The 18,235-nt window shown below is 41.8% G+C and overlaps 1 protein-coding gene across 16 annotated transcripts in view; it reads right to left on the bottom strand.

The window, feature by feature from the left end:
* PLEKHM3 (pleckstrin homology domain containing M3) overlaps positions 1 to 18,235 on the bottom strand; it is a 96,155-nt gene that overhangs the window by 33,508 nt on the left and 44,412 nt on the right. For all 16 annotated transcript variants that reach the window (XR_010369104.1, XR_010369102.1, XR_010369103.1 and 13 more), the window contains 2 exons: positions 15,145 to 15,338; positions 3,546 to 3,609 (listed from right to left, as the gene is read on the bottom strand). Coding sequence is in view for 8 of the 16 variants with exons in the window: in XM_064434092.1 (XP_064290162.1) it covers positions 3,546 to 3,609; positions 15,145 to 15,338 (258 nt within the window). In the remaining 8 variants the exon portion in view is untranslated. The remainder of the gene's footprint in view (positions 1 to 3,545; positions 3,610 to 15,144; positions 15,339 to 18,235) is intronic.

The raw sequence follows: 18,235 nt of genomic DNA, 5'->3' as shown, positions 1-18,235 counted from the left end.
CTGTATGTTTCAGAGTTGGTATAACCAGGATGAAATAATTGCCATGATTAAGACAGTTTCTACAGTAAACACCATCACAGAATCACAGAATGTGTAAGGCTGAAAGGGTCCACAGTGGGTCATGTGGACCAACCTCCCTGCTCAAGCAGGGTTATCCCAGAGCATGTGGCACAGAACTGTGTCCAGATATTTCCAGAGAGGGAACCTCTGGGCAACAGCTTCCCATGCATGGTCACTGCACAGTCAAGTTCTTCCTCATGTTCAGGTGGAACTTCCTGTGCCTCACTGCAATAATTTTTGTACACTTGTGTATCTTGCTATTTAACATAAAAAAGAGACATTAGTTAACTGTCTATGGATGAACCATCTGAATTTGGAAATCAACACAATAGTGCCTTCTAGTCTTTTACTTCAACAGCTCCCATCAACATGTTGTGTAGTGTAAGGAGCCAGAATTACTTTTCATAAGAAATGCAAGACTTTTGTCTGAGTCAACTTCGGTCCAAAGTGTAAAAATAGTCAGTTTCAATAAAAGCAGCCCCATAATCACATCTGTAAAATCTAAATGGACATTTTTTAACTCCTGTTGCATGAACTCTGTCCATACATGTACAAAAGTATCAGTAATGTCAGCAGAGAAGAGAGCTCACACCTCCAACAGGTTTAGGATGAAAATATCCTGGACTGTAAGAGCACATCATGGTCTATAAGACTAATCCATTTTCCCAGTATGCTATGTCTGCTAACACCAGCAAATTCAGGAGTGAATACTTGCTTCCTACCAAGTGGAGATCTCCCTCTTGAAAGCTTTAACTGACTGGAATAACCCTGGATAAACTGCCTAACAGAGATGCAGAGGGGTATGGGTGATGCAGGGCAGATGACACGAGGTAGCAAAGACGAACATGTGCAGCCAATGAGGCAGAACAGAACCAGGTTGTGGTGTTTGTGCCTGTTAAATCACACTTGGTGTTTGTGCCTATTCCATCTGAACACACCTCATCAGTTATCTCATCAGCTGACACCAGGATTCTAAGAACATCTACCCCACAGGAATGCCCACAGATAGACTTCTGTAAACTTTAATGTAGTCCCTGGGGCCTGGGCTGCAGCAAAACCTTCTGGAGTCCATGCGTTTGTGTGTACATACAAATAAAGACTGCCACTTGCTGTCTCTTTGGTTACTCACATCTGCCCTACAAGCATTTGTTAACAACACAAGTACTAGCGAAAAACACTGACTCACCAGGATTTGGGAAATTTCAAATATTAAGGCCACTTTTTTCCAATTTTTTTTTTACTCTGTTTTAACCTCATAGTAAAGTCTTCCCCACTAGAGCCCTATCCAAATGACATTCCCAGACCACCAGATAGCCCAGGTATATACTCTGCTAGACTCATAATATCTAGACCCTGTTAAGCCTGGAAAGAGATTTATATTGGATTTTATTTCAGAATAGTATTATAAGTTGCTTCACCTACTGGCAAACAGGCATTTTGACCTTTTTGAACTAACAACAGATCCTCAAACCCCATTTTTGAAACTCAGCGGCTAGGTAAGAAACAGCCATGTTTTCTAGGATCTTTAAAGGGAACTTGGCCAGGCAACAAATCAGAATTGAGCTGGGACTAACCAGGGTAAAGGTTGCTTATATCTGCAGATTACCCCTCTCTGCTTTTCTAATTCACTCACCATGCCTTATCTTTCCATTAATCTTTAATAAACCTTTTAGTTAATTCCCCAAACACATGCAATCTACATGACAGCAGGAAACAGTGCAAAAGCAGTCCATGGATATGAGGAAATAGGCAGCAGAGGAATCAAAAGGAGGAAAACGTTCAGGATTAAAACTACTCAAACTGCAGGTCAATGGAAAAGGATGAGCAACTGAGAGGAAAGCAGCAGTGAGGGGCAAAGCAGACAGGAGGGAGGGGCTGTGAAGGGTATTAGAATTTATCTGACCATTGGATTCATTCTCTCAGTGGGGCCCTCCTCTCTTTTCCACTCTGGATCCACTTCGACAAAAACAGGTAATTCAATTTCAAACATGGAGCCTCTGAAATGTGAAAAACCCTCTCCATGCTCACAACAAGGATATAGCTAGATTAAAAGGGAAATGCAATTTAACCCACCCCAGCAGAAATGGTAATCAAATTATATTGCTTCTAAATATGATAAGTTTGGGACTGGGCGCCTCAGGGGAAGAGAGGGTGTCTTGCAAACACAAACACAAAGAAACATGTTATAGGAAAGTGCTAAATCAATGCATGAATTATGACTTCTACCCTCCTACTCTCCCCCAGGGTGCTTGATAAGCTGCTGCTTGCTTCTAAAATATCTACTACCAATGTTAGGAACTGATTAAGCAGCTTACAAAACACTGGGGGCTAATAGACAGGCCCACCAGGGAGACTGCAGCTCTGGAGTTAAGTAGCTTGCTTTTTCATGGCTCGATTATTAAAGATGAGATAGCAGAACATGCTGAAAAGATGTGGAAACAGTTTCAGACCTCAGGCAACTGGCCTTTTTGTTTTATATATGGAATCATTTCTACCCTGTGATTTTACCAGCCAACAAAAGCCACGTTTCCTGTTGTTCTGTAGTCTCCAGCTCTGAGGGGCATCTGAACTACCTCAACTTTATGTGTCAACTGAACATCCAGCACTGGCTATGCTACTCTCATCCTGCAGAAAAGGCACCACTAGAGAAGGGAAGCCGGTGAAAGAAGTTTAAAATACTGTTTTATACACACCACTGGCAACAGCATTAGTGTGAACACAGAGGTGCCCAGGTCAGCCAGCACACCTCACCTCATTGCTTCCTCCACTGTGCATCTGAGCACTGCAGCACATTCACCTTAGATTCCCAATTCTCCCTTTTTCAGCTCTTTTTTCCAAATTCTTATTGTTTAATCTGTTACATAACAAAATTCTGCTGTTCAGGTAAATGTACTTCAAGGTCCTTGCTTAGCTGAATCAGTAACAATGCAAAGACAAATTCTGCTGGCACAGACCTCTTCCATGGTCTCATCTGTCATGGTAACACTGCATGGCTCAGCTCTGTGTAGAAGGCTGGCTGAGGTTTGGGGGGAAGGGGGGGGGGTTAGGCTCCCCCCTACCCCCTCCTCATGGCAATGCTCAGCAGATTTGTAAATAATCGTCTTGAATTAGGGACTTCATAAACTTCTAAATTCCTGAACAACTACTCTTTCAAGCAAAGAAAGAAATACTACTTGTCACCTATGGGCTGAGACTGATGAGAATTTATTGAGCAGACAAAAAACTTCCCCTAACAAAGTTCTCTTTACAGACTACACTTTCCTTTCACAGTCTCTTTCCATCCCTATTTGAACACTGATGCTCTAGGATTTCATCCTTAATCGATGTCACTGTTAACCCATTTTTATACTCAACTACAAACGACAGACACAGCTTGGAAGTACAGGTATTTATGCTATGAACAGCTACAAGGGAAATGTACAATTAGCTCTGAAGGTGAGAACAGGCTCCATGTGTAACAGGTAGAATAAACCAAAGACACTCACCTGCTGAAGGTCTGCCAGAGAATAAAGATGGATTTGTTGAAGAAGATACTCTCTGGGAAAGATTCTGAAAAGATACAAATGGGTATGTGTCACACCTTTTTGACTGGGAAACTCCTAAGCTCCTTCTCCCCACCAAATAACGGCAGGACAGTGATGGTAGAGAGAAAGAAACTAGAATTATATCACCCTCTAAGCACCAGCTATTTTTACCGTTTTCTGCATGGGCACAATAGTCCCACAATAAGAATAATTTCTGTGCCAGTGTCATTCTCATATTGTCAGGTCATATACCGAGACATTAACAGCCACTGAAAACTCTTTCTGACCACAGACGATGATTCTTTAAACAATTAATGAAGCAATAAAAATAAATAATGCAAACAACACATTAGAAGTATTTCTTATGGTCTCAGACAGGATTCCTGGTCTGCTACAAAGCTGTAACACTTAGTTTCACATATGATTTATGGTTTTGTAACTGAAATAACTATACTGGGAAAAAAGGCCATGAAGATACTGTTCTTCCAACACTGAGCTGACTGATATCAATTCCCCATTCCATACAGAAATATATGTATTGGTATAGACTCTATAATGACTTAAGAAAGCAGTATTTACCTTACATATGCCCAAGGTTTCAGGCAAGACCATCGCTTATGTACTGACAGACCTGATAAGTAAAGCTAAATTAAAGGAAACTGAACAAAGAAGAGATGCCCTAATTAGGCTGATTGGCAGTAAAATGAAAAACTGGGTTAATATAACATCACAGAGAAAAAAGGACATTGGAATGTTAAGTGGATATTAACTGAAAACATTTACGAAAATGTATGTATCTGCTATAAAGATGTCAGGAACAGAAAAAGAACATCTATCTTTGCGTCCACACAGAGAAACAACAATCTGACCAGCTTTCCTTTCCATCCACACAGAACAAGTAGACCACCACACTCAGGTCTCCTGGGGAGGGGAGATTACTCTTGCAAAAAAAAAGCAATCAAGTATCCTAAGAAGTGAAATTATTTCCCACTATATGTTCTCTTTCAGAGTAGAAATTGTAAATCCGGTTCCTAAATCTCCATCACATTGTTTTAAGACAATACAGAAATGAGACTCTTCATATTATTAAATACAAGAACAAAGCTCTGACAAAGACTGGTTTGTAATGGTAGAGCTGAATGGCAGTGAACAGAGAGACTACTGCATATGTTCAAAAATACCCCAAAGATAGTGAAAGGCCCACATGAACTTACATGATATCTTGATATGAGACTATTGAGAAAGCACACAGAAGCTCAAGGAAGAGATTTTAGAAGCTGCAACAACATAACCAGCTAAACCACAGATCAAGAGAATAAGACCACCAAATGCAATCTCTCCACAGAACACAGACTCTAATAAATAATGAAAATACCTCTGTTTCTGGTATTCCATTAGCTGTCTTAAGCAACAGCCTTAATACTGATAGTTTTCAAAGCTGTATGTACTGAAGGGACTAGGACCTCTCACTGCTGCTTAAGGCGGGCAGTACAAATAATTCATAATTCCTTTGGTACTTTTGAAAAAAAATTAAGATTTGTTGGAGTAGGAGGAGAAGAGTTTTGCAACCAAGGTACTGACAACTGCAGACTACCCTTATGGCACTTTTCTGGAGCTGGATTGTGCCATTGCTCCTTCTCACTCACCAAGCATATCCACTCTACCCACCCAGTTCACAGCTGAAATCTCACTAGGGCATTGCCATTTTCCCCTCAGCTCTGTAGGTTATACTACTGCTGCTTTTTCAGGGGACTGTGTTGCAGTGGCTCCGCTGCATCACACCTTCAGAATACAACATTTGGCACAATGTCAAAGACCACTGGAAAACAGTCAAAATCCAGACATCAGACAACATATGAGACTGGAATTGCTCATTTGCACCTAGCAGACTTATTAAAAGATAAGGAGTCAACTGCAAACAGCATTTTGAAGCATTAGCATTTTTTCAGCTCAGATAGAATTTCTTTCATTAAAATTTACTCATCATTCTCCCCTGATCATATAGGCAGGCACTAAACAGCTTTGCCAGAAACTGCATTATCTGCTGATGACCTTACAGCACTGCTAAGGAAAACAATTAGCTAATGAAACATTTCTTGTTCAGGAAATAGCCTGAATAGCCCATAATGCAAAAACTGTAAATGACTAGTATCGGTGACTAACATCACACTCGCATGCCTTCAAGGACGGCATTTTATTTCCTTATTTCCTGCAAGTTCTAACTCCTAGTAAAAAGTGTGCAGGTGAAAAGCAAACTCATGATCAACCAAATTCCTTTGTCAGGCGAGTCTCAGCCAGCACAGGCCCTGGTGACAAATCTTATCCCTACACCTGTCCCCTTCCTTAAAACATGCTGATTTGCAGCAATAGCTCTGCAGAGCTGGTATCCAATGCACCTCCTCCCTTCCAAATCTACTTCCAGGAAAAAAAGTAGGCACTGCCCTCCCAGTTCTATGCAAAGCACATATGCACGTATATGTACGTGTGTATATATATATACACACACACCCACATATACTCAGCACGCAAGTGAGAGGAGTAATTATTTCCATTGCTACAGAAACTGAGGCATAAAAACCCCCTCAGTAAGTAAGTCTGGTCCAGCTTCAGATATGCCGTCTTTCTACTGACTTGAACAATTAAAATTGGTTCTCTGAGGTAGGCCACAGAGGAACAGCTGGGCAGCCAAAGCTCACAAATACAACACATTTACAGAAGTCATGAAGTAACCAGGCCAGTCCCTGCATGATTCCCAGTAAATGAAGAGGTGCAAAACACTCCTTCAACATTTGCTCACACCACCAAAGATGGAAACCATACAGTCCTGTGGCTGTGAAACCCTAAGTTGCCTAGAAGGAGGCAGCTCAGCCCCCACGCATATAAATGAAGTGCTTTCACCACACCTGTGGTGAGCTGAGCAACTGCATCAAAAACAGGTCTTGCTGTGCTGCATGTCTGCAATTAAGTTCTTCTCCAGAAAATTTCTATTAGTCCTGTTTGGAAAGAAAAACCCAAAGCTCAACAGCTACCTGAATGTAACTGGTGAAACCACCTCCCAAAAATGCATCTGTTCACTGCCAGTTTTTGTCAGCCTCTAGTGGGTGGGGAGCAAGAGTATAACAGGCACCAAAATACCAAACCCAAACACATTTTCAGAAGAACTCATAAAATGCAAGCAAATCAGTTGGGGCAGGAAATCCACAGACTCAGTCCTCCAGTGAGCAAGAAAATGACTGATGGCCAGTTTCCAACTGCTTGCCTGCACAGGTTCTCTGAGCCTAATGAGGTCATGGCTGATGTAAAGTCCTTTTCAGTAGGAGGCACACAGGACTAATTCAGGCCTCTTGCCTCCCAACACAAATGCCTCCTCCCATGTAGCCAGTAGGAAAGTAGTGTCTACACTATCTCTGTCCCTCTGTCACCTACAACTGAAATTGTTCAAAGGAAACCAAAGTCAGTAGTGAACAGGAGGCAAGATGGGGCTCACACAAACACCACACTACGGCATTAGCATCCAGACAAAGTACTACAAGGCATCCAGATCAACCTAAAGTCACACTCACGTCCAAAAATCTCACAAAGACCCAGAGCAGGCTAAGATAATGACACTTAGGAACACTTCACTAGAAAACATGTGATTAGTTTCTGCACAAGGTTGCATCAGGAGCTTTGAGCATGCTTAGATTAATACAAGGCCTTGATAAAAAAATATTTTGTGCCTGAATATTACTTTTCCCTTAACATAAAGGTCTTTTATAAACACCAAAAGGGAAATATCTGATAAGTAATTTGTAAGCAAAATAAAATGTCAGTTTTGTAATTTTTTTGATTGATGTGGTACAACTAACTAGATTTTTTTTTAATTGGTCAATTAAGAGCATTCAATAAAAGGTGGCCTTTCAGTCAAATCTTAACACAGAAGAGAAACTGGAGTGAACCAGACAGAGTCAAACACAAGATGTTAAGACTCATCACAATAAAAACTCAAACCTCTGCTGCTTCAGAATGTGACCTGTGACCCTTGAGAGCCAAATGGTATCAAGTGTACATCCCACTAAAAACACCTCCTAAGCTTTCCCAGCTTGGAAACTCCCCGACCAGTTTCACCACTGATGAGTCACAGGGCTGCTGTGCTGTAAACCCTGGCTACCAGTCAGGGTTTAACCTGCAATGAACAAACCAAGTCCAATGCTAACCAGCCTCCAGCTTTGCCAGTTACTGTGAACAATGAAATCCAAAGTCCTATTGGTTAAAGGTCTCTAAATTGCTTTATTGTTTTGTCCTAGATATAAACACAATCAATGCAAGCAGAAAAGAAACACATCATCCAAGACTTTCGATCCAACCAAAAGAAAGAAGTGACCATTCTCAGTTTCTGATTATTATTCTTTTTTGCTTGATACTTTGTAATCTGCTATAACCTTCAGGCAAGACAGAAATTTCATCTGTTCCTTCTAAGATGATCTTATCAGGTAAGTATTTGCACAAACAAAGGTTATCTTTTAGTGTCCTCCTGCAAACAGAACCACTGATAAGAGTTTGCTTTTTGCATTTGGATAAAGTGTGTAGTCATGGTGCTTTGTTAGCACTAAGTAATTGCTCTGCATTTAAAGCCTGTTTATCACCAGCATAGGTAATTTTTCTTCAGTGGGTTAAATACCCTGACAGCTCTGCTAAAGCTACAACCAATTAATCTGCCTATGCCTGACACTATAGCCAAAGTACAAACGTGATAAGCAGGGGGAACTCTTCTTTTTATAGTGCAATCAAAAGAAATCAAGTTAGGTGGCAGGTGGGCACAACCAAGTCGCCTTTATACCAAAAATCCTCTTAAAACCTAGGATGTGAGGGGGAAGGGAGGGAAGGTGGCACCAGGGTTTCATGTACCAGCCAGGAGTGTCTGGTTCAACCAGGCTGAGAACTGTAGCGCTGAGCTGTGACTCACAGGGGACGCAGATGACCCGGTCCAGCACAGCACTGCATTCAGCCTCCTCTCCACCCCTCTGCAGGAAGCTGACACACCCACAGCTGGCACAGCACCAGGGTACCAAGTCCGCTTCCTCATCCAGCACAGCTCACACCCCGGCACTGCAACTTACACCTCGGGAGCTACGGCACTACACTGCCAAGTACAGCAGCTGAAGCCAGCACGTGCTGATTACCACAGTTCCTGTGGTTTTTTGGCCCTGAACAAGGGGCAAGAGCCCTCTTTGGTCCTGACCCTGCAGCCATGCACCAGCACCAGCTGCAGCCACGTGTGGAGCAGGCAGGCAGGACGGGTGTGCAGCCCGATCTCACTGAGAGCAGCTCCCATTTTTCAGACTTACTATTTGGTTCTGAAAGTACAGAGGGGTATCAGTGAGTTGTTTTTATCCCAAGTATATATGGCAAGGTAAATAAAATTTCTTGCTGGGTTCTCTCTTGCAATTCATTTGATATGGACACTGTCAATTTGAGATAGAGAACGGCATCAGAGGTGAGGGGGAAAGGCAGGACTTTTTCTAGTGTTGCTAATTCCAATAGCTTTCTTCAGGCTTTTGATTTTGTATTTCCTTGGAAATCTTAGCTCCTGGAAGTTTGCTGGGAGAGAAAAAGCCAAACTGTCCAGCCAACAAAAGTTACTCAGAAAAGTAGGGCTTTGGGAACTTAGTGATTTTCAAGTCAAAAGGTAAAAACAAATTAATGAATTTAAACCAAACCAAAACATTACTTATTCATTTAGTTCTTGTGGCATTATACCAGATTCTTTTTTTTTCCCCCTAATTCTATGATCTTATGCAAAAAAGCATTTGTGAATCATTTCACATACATGAGGTATGAACACTTCTGGTTATGTTCTGGGAACAGTCACTCCCACATATCTTCAGCCCACACTAAGTGCTAGATTTATTAGCAAGCATGTCCAGGTAAGGTATTATTTTATGTTGTGATGAAATTCCCCACGAGCACCCCTATGTTAAAACAGTTACTCTTATCATCCATCAGCAATCCTGAACCAGTTTATAAACTTCCTACTAAAATGCAGTACACCAGCTCCCTCTCCTTTGCAGTTCCTTGAGCAAGGTTATGGTAACATTGTGAAAGACAAGAATTACTACTCATGAATCAAGTAGCACTGTGACTAAAAGCAGAACAGAGAATTAGAGACAGAGTTTCATTTTGAAATCAAAATAATTTAGAGCCCCCAATTAACTTGAAATTAAGAATAAGGAAATGCTTTCGTCAGCCACTCTTGAACCTCTGCACTTTGCTGCTGGAAGTTCTGATATAAAAATACAGGGACAAAAATGGCACAAGTAATATTTAACATGGTGTCCACATCTAACAGGAACTTGTTTTTAAATCATTGCTTTTTTGAAAGCAACCTGGTCTCAAAAGGTGAATGGAAATTACCAATGTGAAAGTGATGTAATATCACTGATCTCTTTGACAAGGAGATACAGGTGTGCCCCCTGGACCATAAAACACTAACGTGAACTGAAAGACCCACCTGTCTTCTGGAAGACTTACCATGGAAAGCTCTGGCAGGTTCCTCAGCTGGATGCTTCCCATGGTAGAGCTTGTGCTTTTGACCTTCCCTTGACATGAACAGACGGCAGCACTGCCTCCACCCTGGCTGCTCTGGCACACATCTCAATGCTTCAGCTGTTTTGTTACCTCTAGTTGAAATGAAAGCTCAAATTCCACCTTAATACCATCCCCTCAGTTTTACCCAAACACTTTTTAAGATGCTAATTTGCAAGATCCTGCATGCAGGGTTACCTCTTCCAAAAGAGGTGAAGGTAGTCTGTTTGTATGAGCTCCATCAACAGGCAATTTTATTTCAGCTACTGCAATGACTACAGGCATGCAGGATCTAAATAAACAAATCGCTTGTGCATACTTCTCTGCATTTATTTGCTCACCTTTCCTCACTTTGGGTTGTTGTTTGGTTTTAACACTGGCTCCTGTAACGATATGTAGATATCCTATTTGAATGATTTTCTCTCTCATCCCCTTTCCAACCACCCATGCAACAAATTTTCTTCTTCTGTTGGTGTTGCCATTATCTCAGAGCCCCGAAACCACATCCCTCTGTTTCTTCCCTGCTCAAACTTTCTTTTTGCAGTTTACTGCTTTCAGAATCTGTATCTTTGTTCTCCAGCTTTGGAATTTTCCACTCCCCAAATGGCCTAAACATTGCAAAGAAAATGGAGAGTCTCCTTTGACAGTCTGGAAATGACTTAATGACCTTCTGTTGTCCTTGGTCTGAAAGATGCCATAGCCCCAACTTCACATACATGAGGTATTTGGAGGTATAGTGATTGCATTAGATCAATCAAAATTCCTGTGATGTGTTTAGACAGGTTCCCCAATTGCCACACAAATATTTTGAAAGTAATCTATTCCTGTGTCAGAAGTGTTATGTCTAAGGCCTCACTGTAGGAAGTGACAGGACTCTATTGTTCAGCATAACTGAATCTGGGCTTGTTCCACCTTGTGCTGACAGACCAGCAGGCTCAGCCAAGCCCACACGTCTGCAGCACTGGAGGTACCTTTAACCTCCTGCTGCTCCACAGGAAGACCAAACCAGAGCCTGCTAAGTGATGCATCTAGCACTGCAGTTTTGCTGGGGTAAAACTGATGTCTTGCTGTCCTGGAGCTGACAGACAAATGGTACCAGACCGACATGAGTAACAAGAGGGAAGTTTTTCCACATAGCTTCTCACCACCATTCAGATTTACTTACAGAACAAGGGCACTACAACAAGCACTAATGCACAGGGGACTCTGCTACAAAACACTTACCTTGTGTCACTGCCATCTGTCTAAAGTATCTGGGCTAGCAGCACCTGAACTGTAAGTTTAGATGTACAGCTGAGAGAGCAGAAAGCCCAGAGGGCTCCCCAGATGGAGCTCTAAGGTTGGCCTAGGTTACCACACCCTACAGTAGATATGCAGGCATCTGAACACGACCCCTAAAATTATTCTGCCAGTTCCTTGACTTGAAGCATCTTTAATCATGACAAAAACAAAGCAAACCCAGAACAGAACTTGCATCACTCAGCACAGTTTCATAGAATACCCTAATTATTTAATGGACTCAGAGATTCTGTTTTCTTCCCAGCCATCCATTTTATGGACTCCATCTTGGTTTGTCTGGGCCATTCATTCACCATCTGCAGGCGATGGTGGGATCTGTACAGCTCCACTTGCACTAGTTCTGTGCTGGCTCTAGGTTTCAGCCCTGTATGCCTCTGCCTGAACAGCATCCACATGAGCAAGGCAACAAAAACAAGTGAGAACTTGTTCAGTAAAGACATTTGAGGCAAATTATGTGTTGTAATACTGAGGTGACAGTTACAGCTAACTAGGCATAACAACATCCCTTGTAAAACAGGGAGCTCAGCAACAGGCTGGGAATCTCATCTGGCTAATATCAGAGGAACACTGCTCATACGTGCTGGGGGAGAGCCTTATTTCACCTCCCAGCCAAGTCCATGTTCCTTATTTTTTTCCCCTGCAAATATAAAAGTGTAGAATCCAGCTGAGCAATAGGTGAGACTAAATCACTATAACTGACAAAGACCATTTTTACTGTGAGCCTGCTAGCTACTTTAAGGATTTCTTCTGTCTTTTCCTTCCTTCCTTTTTTTCTTCCTTTCTTTCTACTTTGTCACTTGCATCTTCAAGGTACACAGTGTGGTTTCAGTCCTGAGTTCCCTGCTAGATGCCAAGTTTCAAAGTTCTCCAAGTACCTATCTAGGCACACGAAACAATATAAATAACATTTCCATATTTAAGCTAACTAGATCCTGGGCTAACCTGGTTTATAGCCATCTGGAATTCTTCAGAAAAAAGTGACTGTAAGCATTGTAAACAGTTTTGTCTTCACAGAGGACACCAAGAGTTTCCAACTTCATTGCCATCTTCATTTTGTGATCTGGGTTGAAGAGCAAGGTATAGATTTAAAGTAGATGATAATGCAAATAGTATTAATAAAAGAAACCCCAGAGTGATCTGCTTTTCCCTAATAAGGTAGGCTCTATCAGTGTCCCAGAGCAGCAAGGTGCCAATACAATTAATCAGTCTGTTTTTAGTTCTCTGTAGACAGCAATATTAACAGTTTGTTTCAGTCTGTTTATATGGGTCTGACAGGTCTTCAAGATGCTGTGTTCACTCTCTTGTGATTAATAGTTATTCACATACTAAGGTGAAGACTAAGCAGAAAAAGAATGTTTTTAGAGGAGAACAGATAACTGGATTCTCTCTCTCCATCTTTCACTTTTAATTAGAAAACAGTACTAAATTTAGGAATGCTGTCTCACCATATTGTTTAAACTCCTCCTTTTCTTGCAACTTGCCCCCGAGATTAGCTAAAAGAAAATTTAAAATTTAAATTTAAAATATTTTCTTGCTTTGCTTTTCAGCTGTGTTCTCATCACATTGGTAGTGAATATCTGCATACTGGGATACTTGATGAAGGCAGCAAAGCCATTGGGAGCATTTTGTGCAAAGAACAAATCCTCATGGGAAAAGAAGTTCCTTCTCATCTCTGCACACCTCTTAGGTGACATCTGGAGAACAACTGAGCACCAAAATCATCTCAATGGAGACTTCACAAACCAAGAAGGAGCCAGTCTAAGGTGTGTATTGTACATTCCTTCGGGGGCTTTTACACTTGTAGCAAGTCCTATTGAACTGGAGATGCTTCCCCAGTACAAAACCAAGCCTTTCTTGGGCTGGGGCCCTTCTCTTCACCACACAGCTTTAATTGGAGATGGTGTGAAGAATAAGAAGAAGGAGATCAGGAGCACTGTTTCCCAGTTTCTCCTTCTAGCCATTTCCTTTTGACGCAGGGATGTCTTCTCTCTCCTCTCTGCCCCAAGAAAAGAGCACCCTCACATTTCTGTGATACATTTTGTCCATTCTCTCTTCTATTTCCTAGCAAGTGTCATCTCTCCATTTTGGAGGCAGATTTTGGGTTGTTCCTCTTTTGTCCTGATTTCTTCATTAACTCAATTTCCTGAGATTTCTTCCTTATTTGAAACTCCTTTTTCTGCCTTTCCCTCATCCCTTTTTTACCTCTAGTCAATTGACTGTTTTGCTAGGCCTCCTTTGAACTCTCTTCTTTTACTGTCTTACCTAAGTCCATTGAGTTCCTTCCCTCCTTCTATTTTACTAAGAGAATTACTTTTTTCAATACTAATCATAAAGCATAATTTCCTTTCTTCTACTTTTTCTGAACAACCCTCAAAAATCTTATTTTCCTTTTAGTTTTATTGGAGAGGATGGCATAGAAAACCAGCTCTGCAAGAAAATACCATCCTCTGGAATAAAAGAAAACCATCCTAATTTTTAAAATGCTGTAAGCTGCCCTAGCAAATAATAGGAATTGAGTAGTAACACACAAACACATATTAACCCACAGTGCAATGCTCTCCATAAGCCTGTTGTTGTATGTTGTTCTCCTACTAGTTCTAAGTAGTTCATCAAAGCAATGACATAGGTTATGTACAGCTCTCCTTACCTGGGATAAAGACACCAGGGCAGCCTCCTCTCCCTCCCAAAGAATTCAGGTCCCTACAACACCATGTTCAAAATACAGTCACTGATGTCACCTGCTTCCTTGCCCTTTGGCTACTCACAATTTCAAAGCAGTGGCTTTCCTACTTGAAATCTTGTCTTAAAAATTGGGGAATACAAATGCTTCCATCAGGTCAGCTGTATGTCCTCAGAGCCACTCACTTCACAGTATGGCATGGGCAGAAACATTTTCCCATCTTTTTTGGAGATCCACACCAAAAACTACTTGGCCTTTTTAAGATTACAACAGTGGCTTGACAGTTTTAAGAAAATTGTTCATTTTTAACTTGTTAGAAAAACTCAGCAGCAGCTGAATGGACTAAGATACAGCACTTCTAGAATGAAGTTCATCTTTTATAAAAGTCCTATTTTCACCATAGCAAACTCAATATGAAACACCTTTTGCTGTGCTGTGATCATGTGCTTGCCAATAAACAAAACACTCAGTGCAGCCATGTCATGGACACTGGCTGAGCAAGAGACCAGCATAAATCATATGCTGGGTCACATGCCAGGTCAGTACACTGAGCTCTGCCTTTGGCTGAGCTCATACCACAGAGGAGAGCAGAAGTGCTGCAAAGGTGGTTGGCTCTGGCCCCCCTCATGCTTTGACACACTGTGAGGTGTTTCAAAGGTCCCAGCAGTGCCTACCTCACTGTGATGCCATGGCAGGGAGCACGAGGTAGCAGATCTGACTGAAAATACTCACACACAGGCAGAAAGCCTGAGGAGGAGTAAAAGATGCTCACCACAATGTCTGATGCCCCAGGGCTAATAGCTGTCAACAACAAGTTCAGATATTCAGACCCTAAAACATCATTTTCTTCAGCAGAGGATAACCCAGTTTCCCGGGGAAGTCAGATACAGCACAGCATCTTTCTAAATGGGTAATGCCTTCAGAACCAGAGTGTGAGAGAAAACAAAACAGGCAGCAGGAGAGGCAACACACCAAGGAAACTCCATTCTTGTGCTGCAGGCTGGCTGTGGCTCTTACCTTCTACGCAGATCTTCAGCCACTGCTGCCCTGCAGCTGAACAAGTAGGCTCGCAGGGACTTCAGCTGCTGCCTCAGGCGCACAACAGTTGCCAGAGGTTCAGCATGGTTGTACAACATGGGATTTTCCTGCTGGATATCAATTAATGGCTCCTCATAAACATATTCCAGGAACTCTTTGGCTTGCTTTGATACCTAAAAAATAAAGCAGTTTAGTTAGGCATTTCTCCAAACTGTTTTTAAGCAGATCTCCCCCACTGTGATCTGTCAGCTATTCTATGCGTCTGAAAACTTAGTCTGTTAACAATTAAAAATGGAGACAGAGTTGAGAGAGATCCAACTCTCTCTGCTTATAGCCAAGTCAAACTTCATCAAGCCCTTCAAAACTGAATGTATGAGACAGCTACTTACCCAAAGTACAGTGATATCTGCAGTCACATATGCTTTTGCTGCACAGTAACATAGCTTACTAGATTTTTTTTAAGTCTAAAATGTGAATAACCAGTTTCTTCTCTGCTAGTATTTTTTATGTTTGTTCACTGCTTTCTTTTTTGCAAAAGGCAAGTTGTTGGGCTTTTTAAAATACAGATAAATAAAAGTGACTCTTATTAGTATTACTCCCAAAGTTCTATCTGGAAAAAGTTTTTCATGCATTTTTCATGATAGTGCCCTGTTTTATCTCCACCTGCAAAAAGCTACTGTAATCTCAATAAATGAATGGGGCTCCTGGTCCTTAAGTGAAAAGACCAAATTCCCTCTCATTCCTGATTTCTGCATTTTATCACAGGTGGAAAAGAGAAGATGGGATTACATGAAATGAGCTGCAAATCACCTGAAACTCTGCTACAGAAATATTACTGGTTCCACAATTCAATTAGTCCTCCTGGATCTCTAAGCCAATGTTTACACTGAGACAAGGCAGGGATGAGTTAGGCTAACAAAAGCAGAAAGGGCACACACGCCACAGCCTCTTGAGATTTAGGAAGTTATTTCCCTTCTGGTGCTGTAGGTAAGAACAATACATCGCCTTATAAATAGCACCACTTCCAAAACCAGCATGAGCAACTAGCTACTGACAGGGGAAGCTAGCCCCAGATGTAACCTTTTCACAACATTTAATACAAATCTAAGAAATATGCCAAGGCCAGCCTTCCACCAATAACCACACAGACAACAAGATGTGCAATTTTAAATACAGCAGATCATAACTCCACAGGTTTCCCAGGCCCTGAAGCTGTATTAAATATCCTACCTATTTATATTAAACACCCCACTAACTTAATTTTTCTTTTTTTAACACTAGCAACATTGATATTTTATTATGCTTATTACAGTGCATTAAAAAAACTGCAGTTAAACAACCTGCTTTTACAATCATTAGCCAATGACTGCAATATTTCAGCAATCCCTTGGCAACTTCTGTACCTATAGTAATTATTAGTCCTCTCCCACCAAAGAGCAAATTAAAGTACTTCTTCCATGATTCCCAAGGAGCTGTGTGAATGCTTGGCACAGTGACTAGCTCCTCCCCCCAGGAGGACCAGGTGCTCAGCTCTTTGTCCATCTCCTTGCTTTAAGCCTCTGTTGAGCTGATGGGCTCCTCATCCACCTGCGCTGCTGTTCTGGGAACTGGAGGGTGGTTCCTGTCCAAATACTGCACTCACACCTGCACCCCACACTGGGCATCCCTTCTGAGGCACTGGGAGCACAGAAACAAAGAGATGCCACAGCTGAGGTCCCCTGAGTGACCCTGCCATATGCATGCACTGTGGTGACCAAGCACTACTGTGCAGCACTGGTGCTGCTTGGTCTGAATGCAGCCTTTACAGGGAGAAGGGCAAAGCAGACCCTTCCCTCTCCTTGCCAATACAATGCACCCATGGAGTGCTGACTGCAGGAAAAGTAGCTTTGCCAGCATCACTGGCTGACAGACAGGTGTCAGTCCACTCTGCATGGCTGACACAGGCACACACATCTTGTAAAACATTAACTCACATTGCCCAACACAGCAGTGCTACAAGAGGATGAAACACAGTCTTGAAACAGGAAGGTTTGGGCATTCACAGTAATTCAATATTTTAGTATATATCCTAGCAAAATCACAGTCCCCCAGTTTTACTGGGCAGTAAAACAATCCTATTAAATCAGCCAGAAGGAGTGAGAAGATGCAAAGTGCAACAGCGTTTCAGCTTTAAATGTCATAAAAGGATGGATGCTAACATTTCCAGACCTTTCTAAAGCCTGCAAACTTACAGTCAAAATTCAATTTACCATAAGTCAGCTTCTCCTGAAACCTTCTGGTACAGGGAGTTCATTTCCTACTGTGTTTGGCACTTTGTGCAGGCTGAAAGCCACCTGAAACAAACTGCAATATTTAGTGGGCTTTGCATGCAAACAGGGAAAACATTTGGCCTAAGCAAAAGGAAGAAAGAGTGTTCACAAAACTGCCTCTTTTCTTTTGCCTTCACATAAACACATGAAAAACACAAATATGAAAACAGTAAGAGGCATAGGGAAAAAAGCAAACCTGGGGACTGAGCTGCAGCTTTGGTTTGACAGAAGAAATATGTCTAACTGCCAAGTGCTTTCAAAGAGCTCTTACTGCAGCCAAGAAGATTTCTCTTTTCCTACCCATGTGCTACCAGATGTTAAGTGCATTGTTGTTTTTCAGGATCCTGGGTATGGGAAGAGACAGCTCTAGAGAGTTTCATTGCTTCTGATTTTCATGACCCATCTTGCCAAAAGCAGACAAGAATCTCTCAATTTCCAAACTTAATTGATGCCACAGCTTATTTTACAGCTGCTGCTCAGATGCTGAGCTCATGTAACATAAAAATAAAAATATGCCCAGTTACACTGTCCTATTCATGTCCTACAGTACTTTTTGGTGCTTGCTTTACCAGAGACAGGACAGACCCCAGAAACACCTGAGGAGGTGGGGAATAGGTGGCAGTGGAAAGGAATGCAGGTTTGCAAACTCTTCATTCAATTTTGCTTCCAGTTTGGCGGACTGGCAGACACATTTCAGACTGTGTAAAACGAAGAAGCTTTTGAATCCTGGAGCCCTCTCTCAGTCCTGACCACCAAATGTG

Source organism: Passer domesticus, chromosome 10 (assembly GCF_036417665.1).
Source record: "Passer domesticus isolate bPasDom1 chromosome 10, bPasDom1.hap1, whole genome shotgun sequence".
NCBI lineage: Eukaryota > Metazoa > Chordata > Aves > Passeriformes > Passeridae > Passer > Passer domesticus.
The sequence above is the reverse complement of the archived record's forward strand: the minus strand, read 5'-3'. Positions and strand labels throughout refer to the sequence as shown.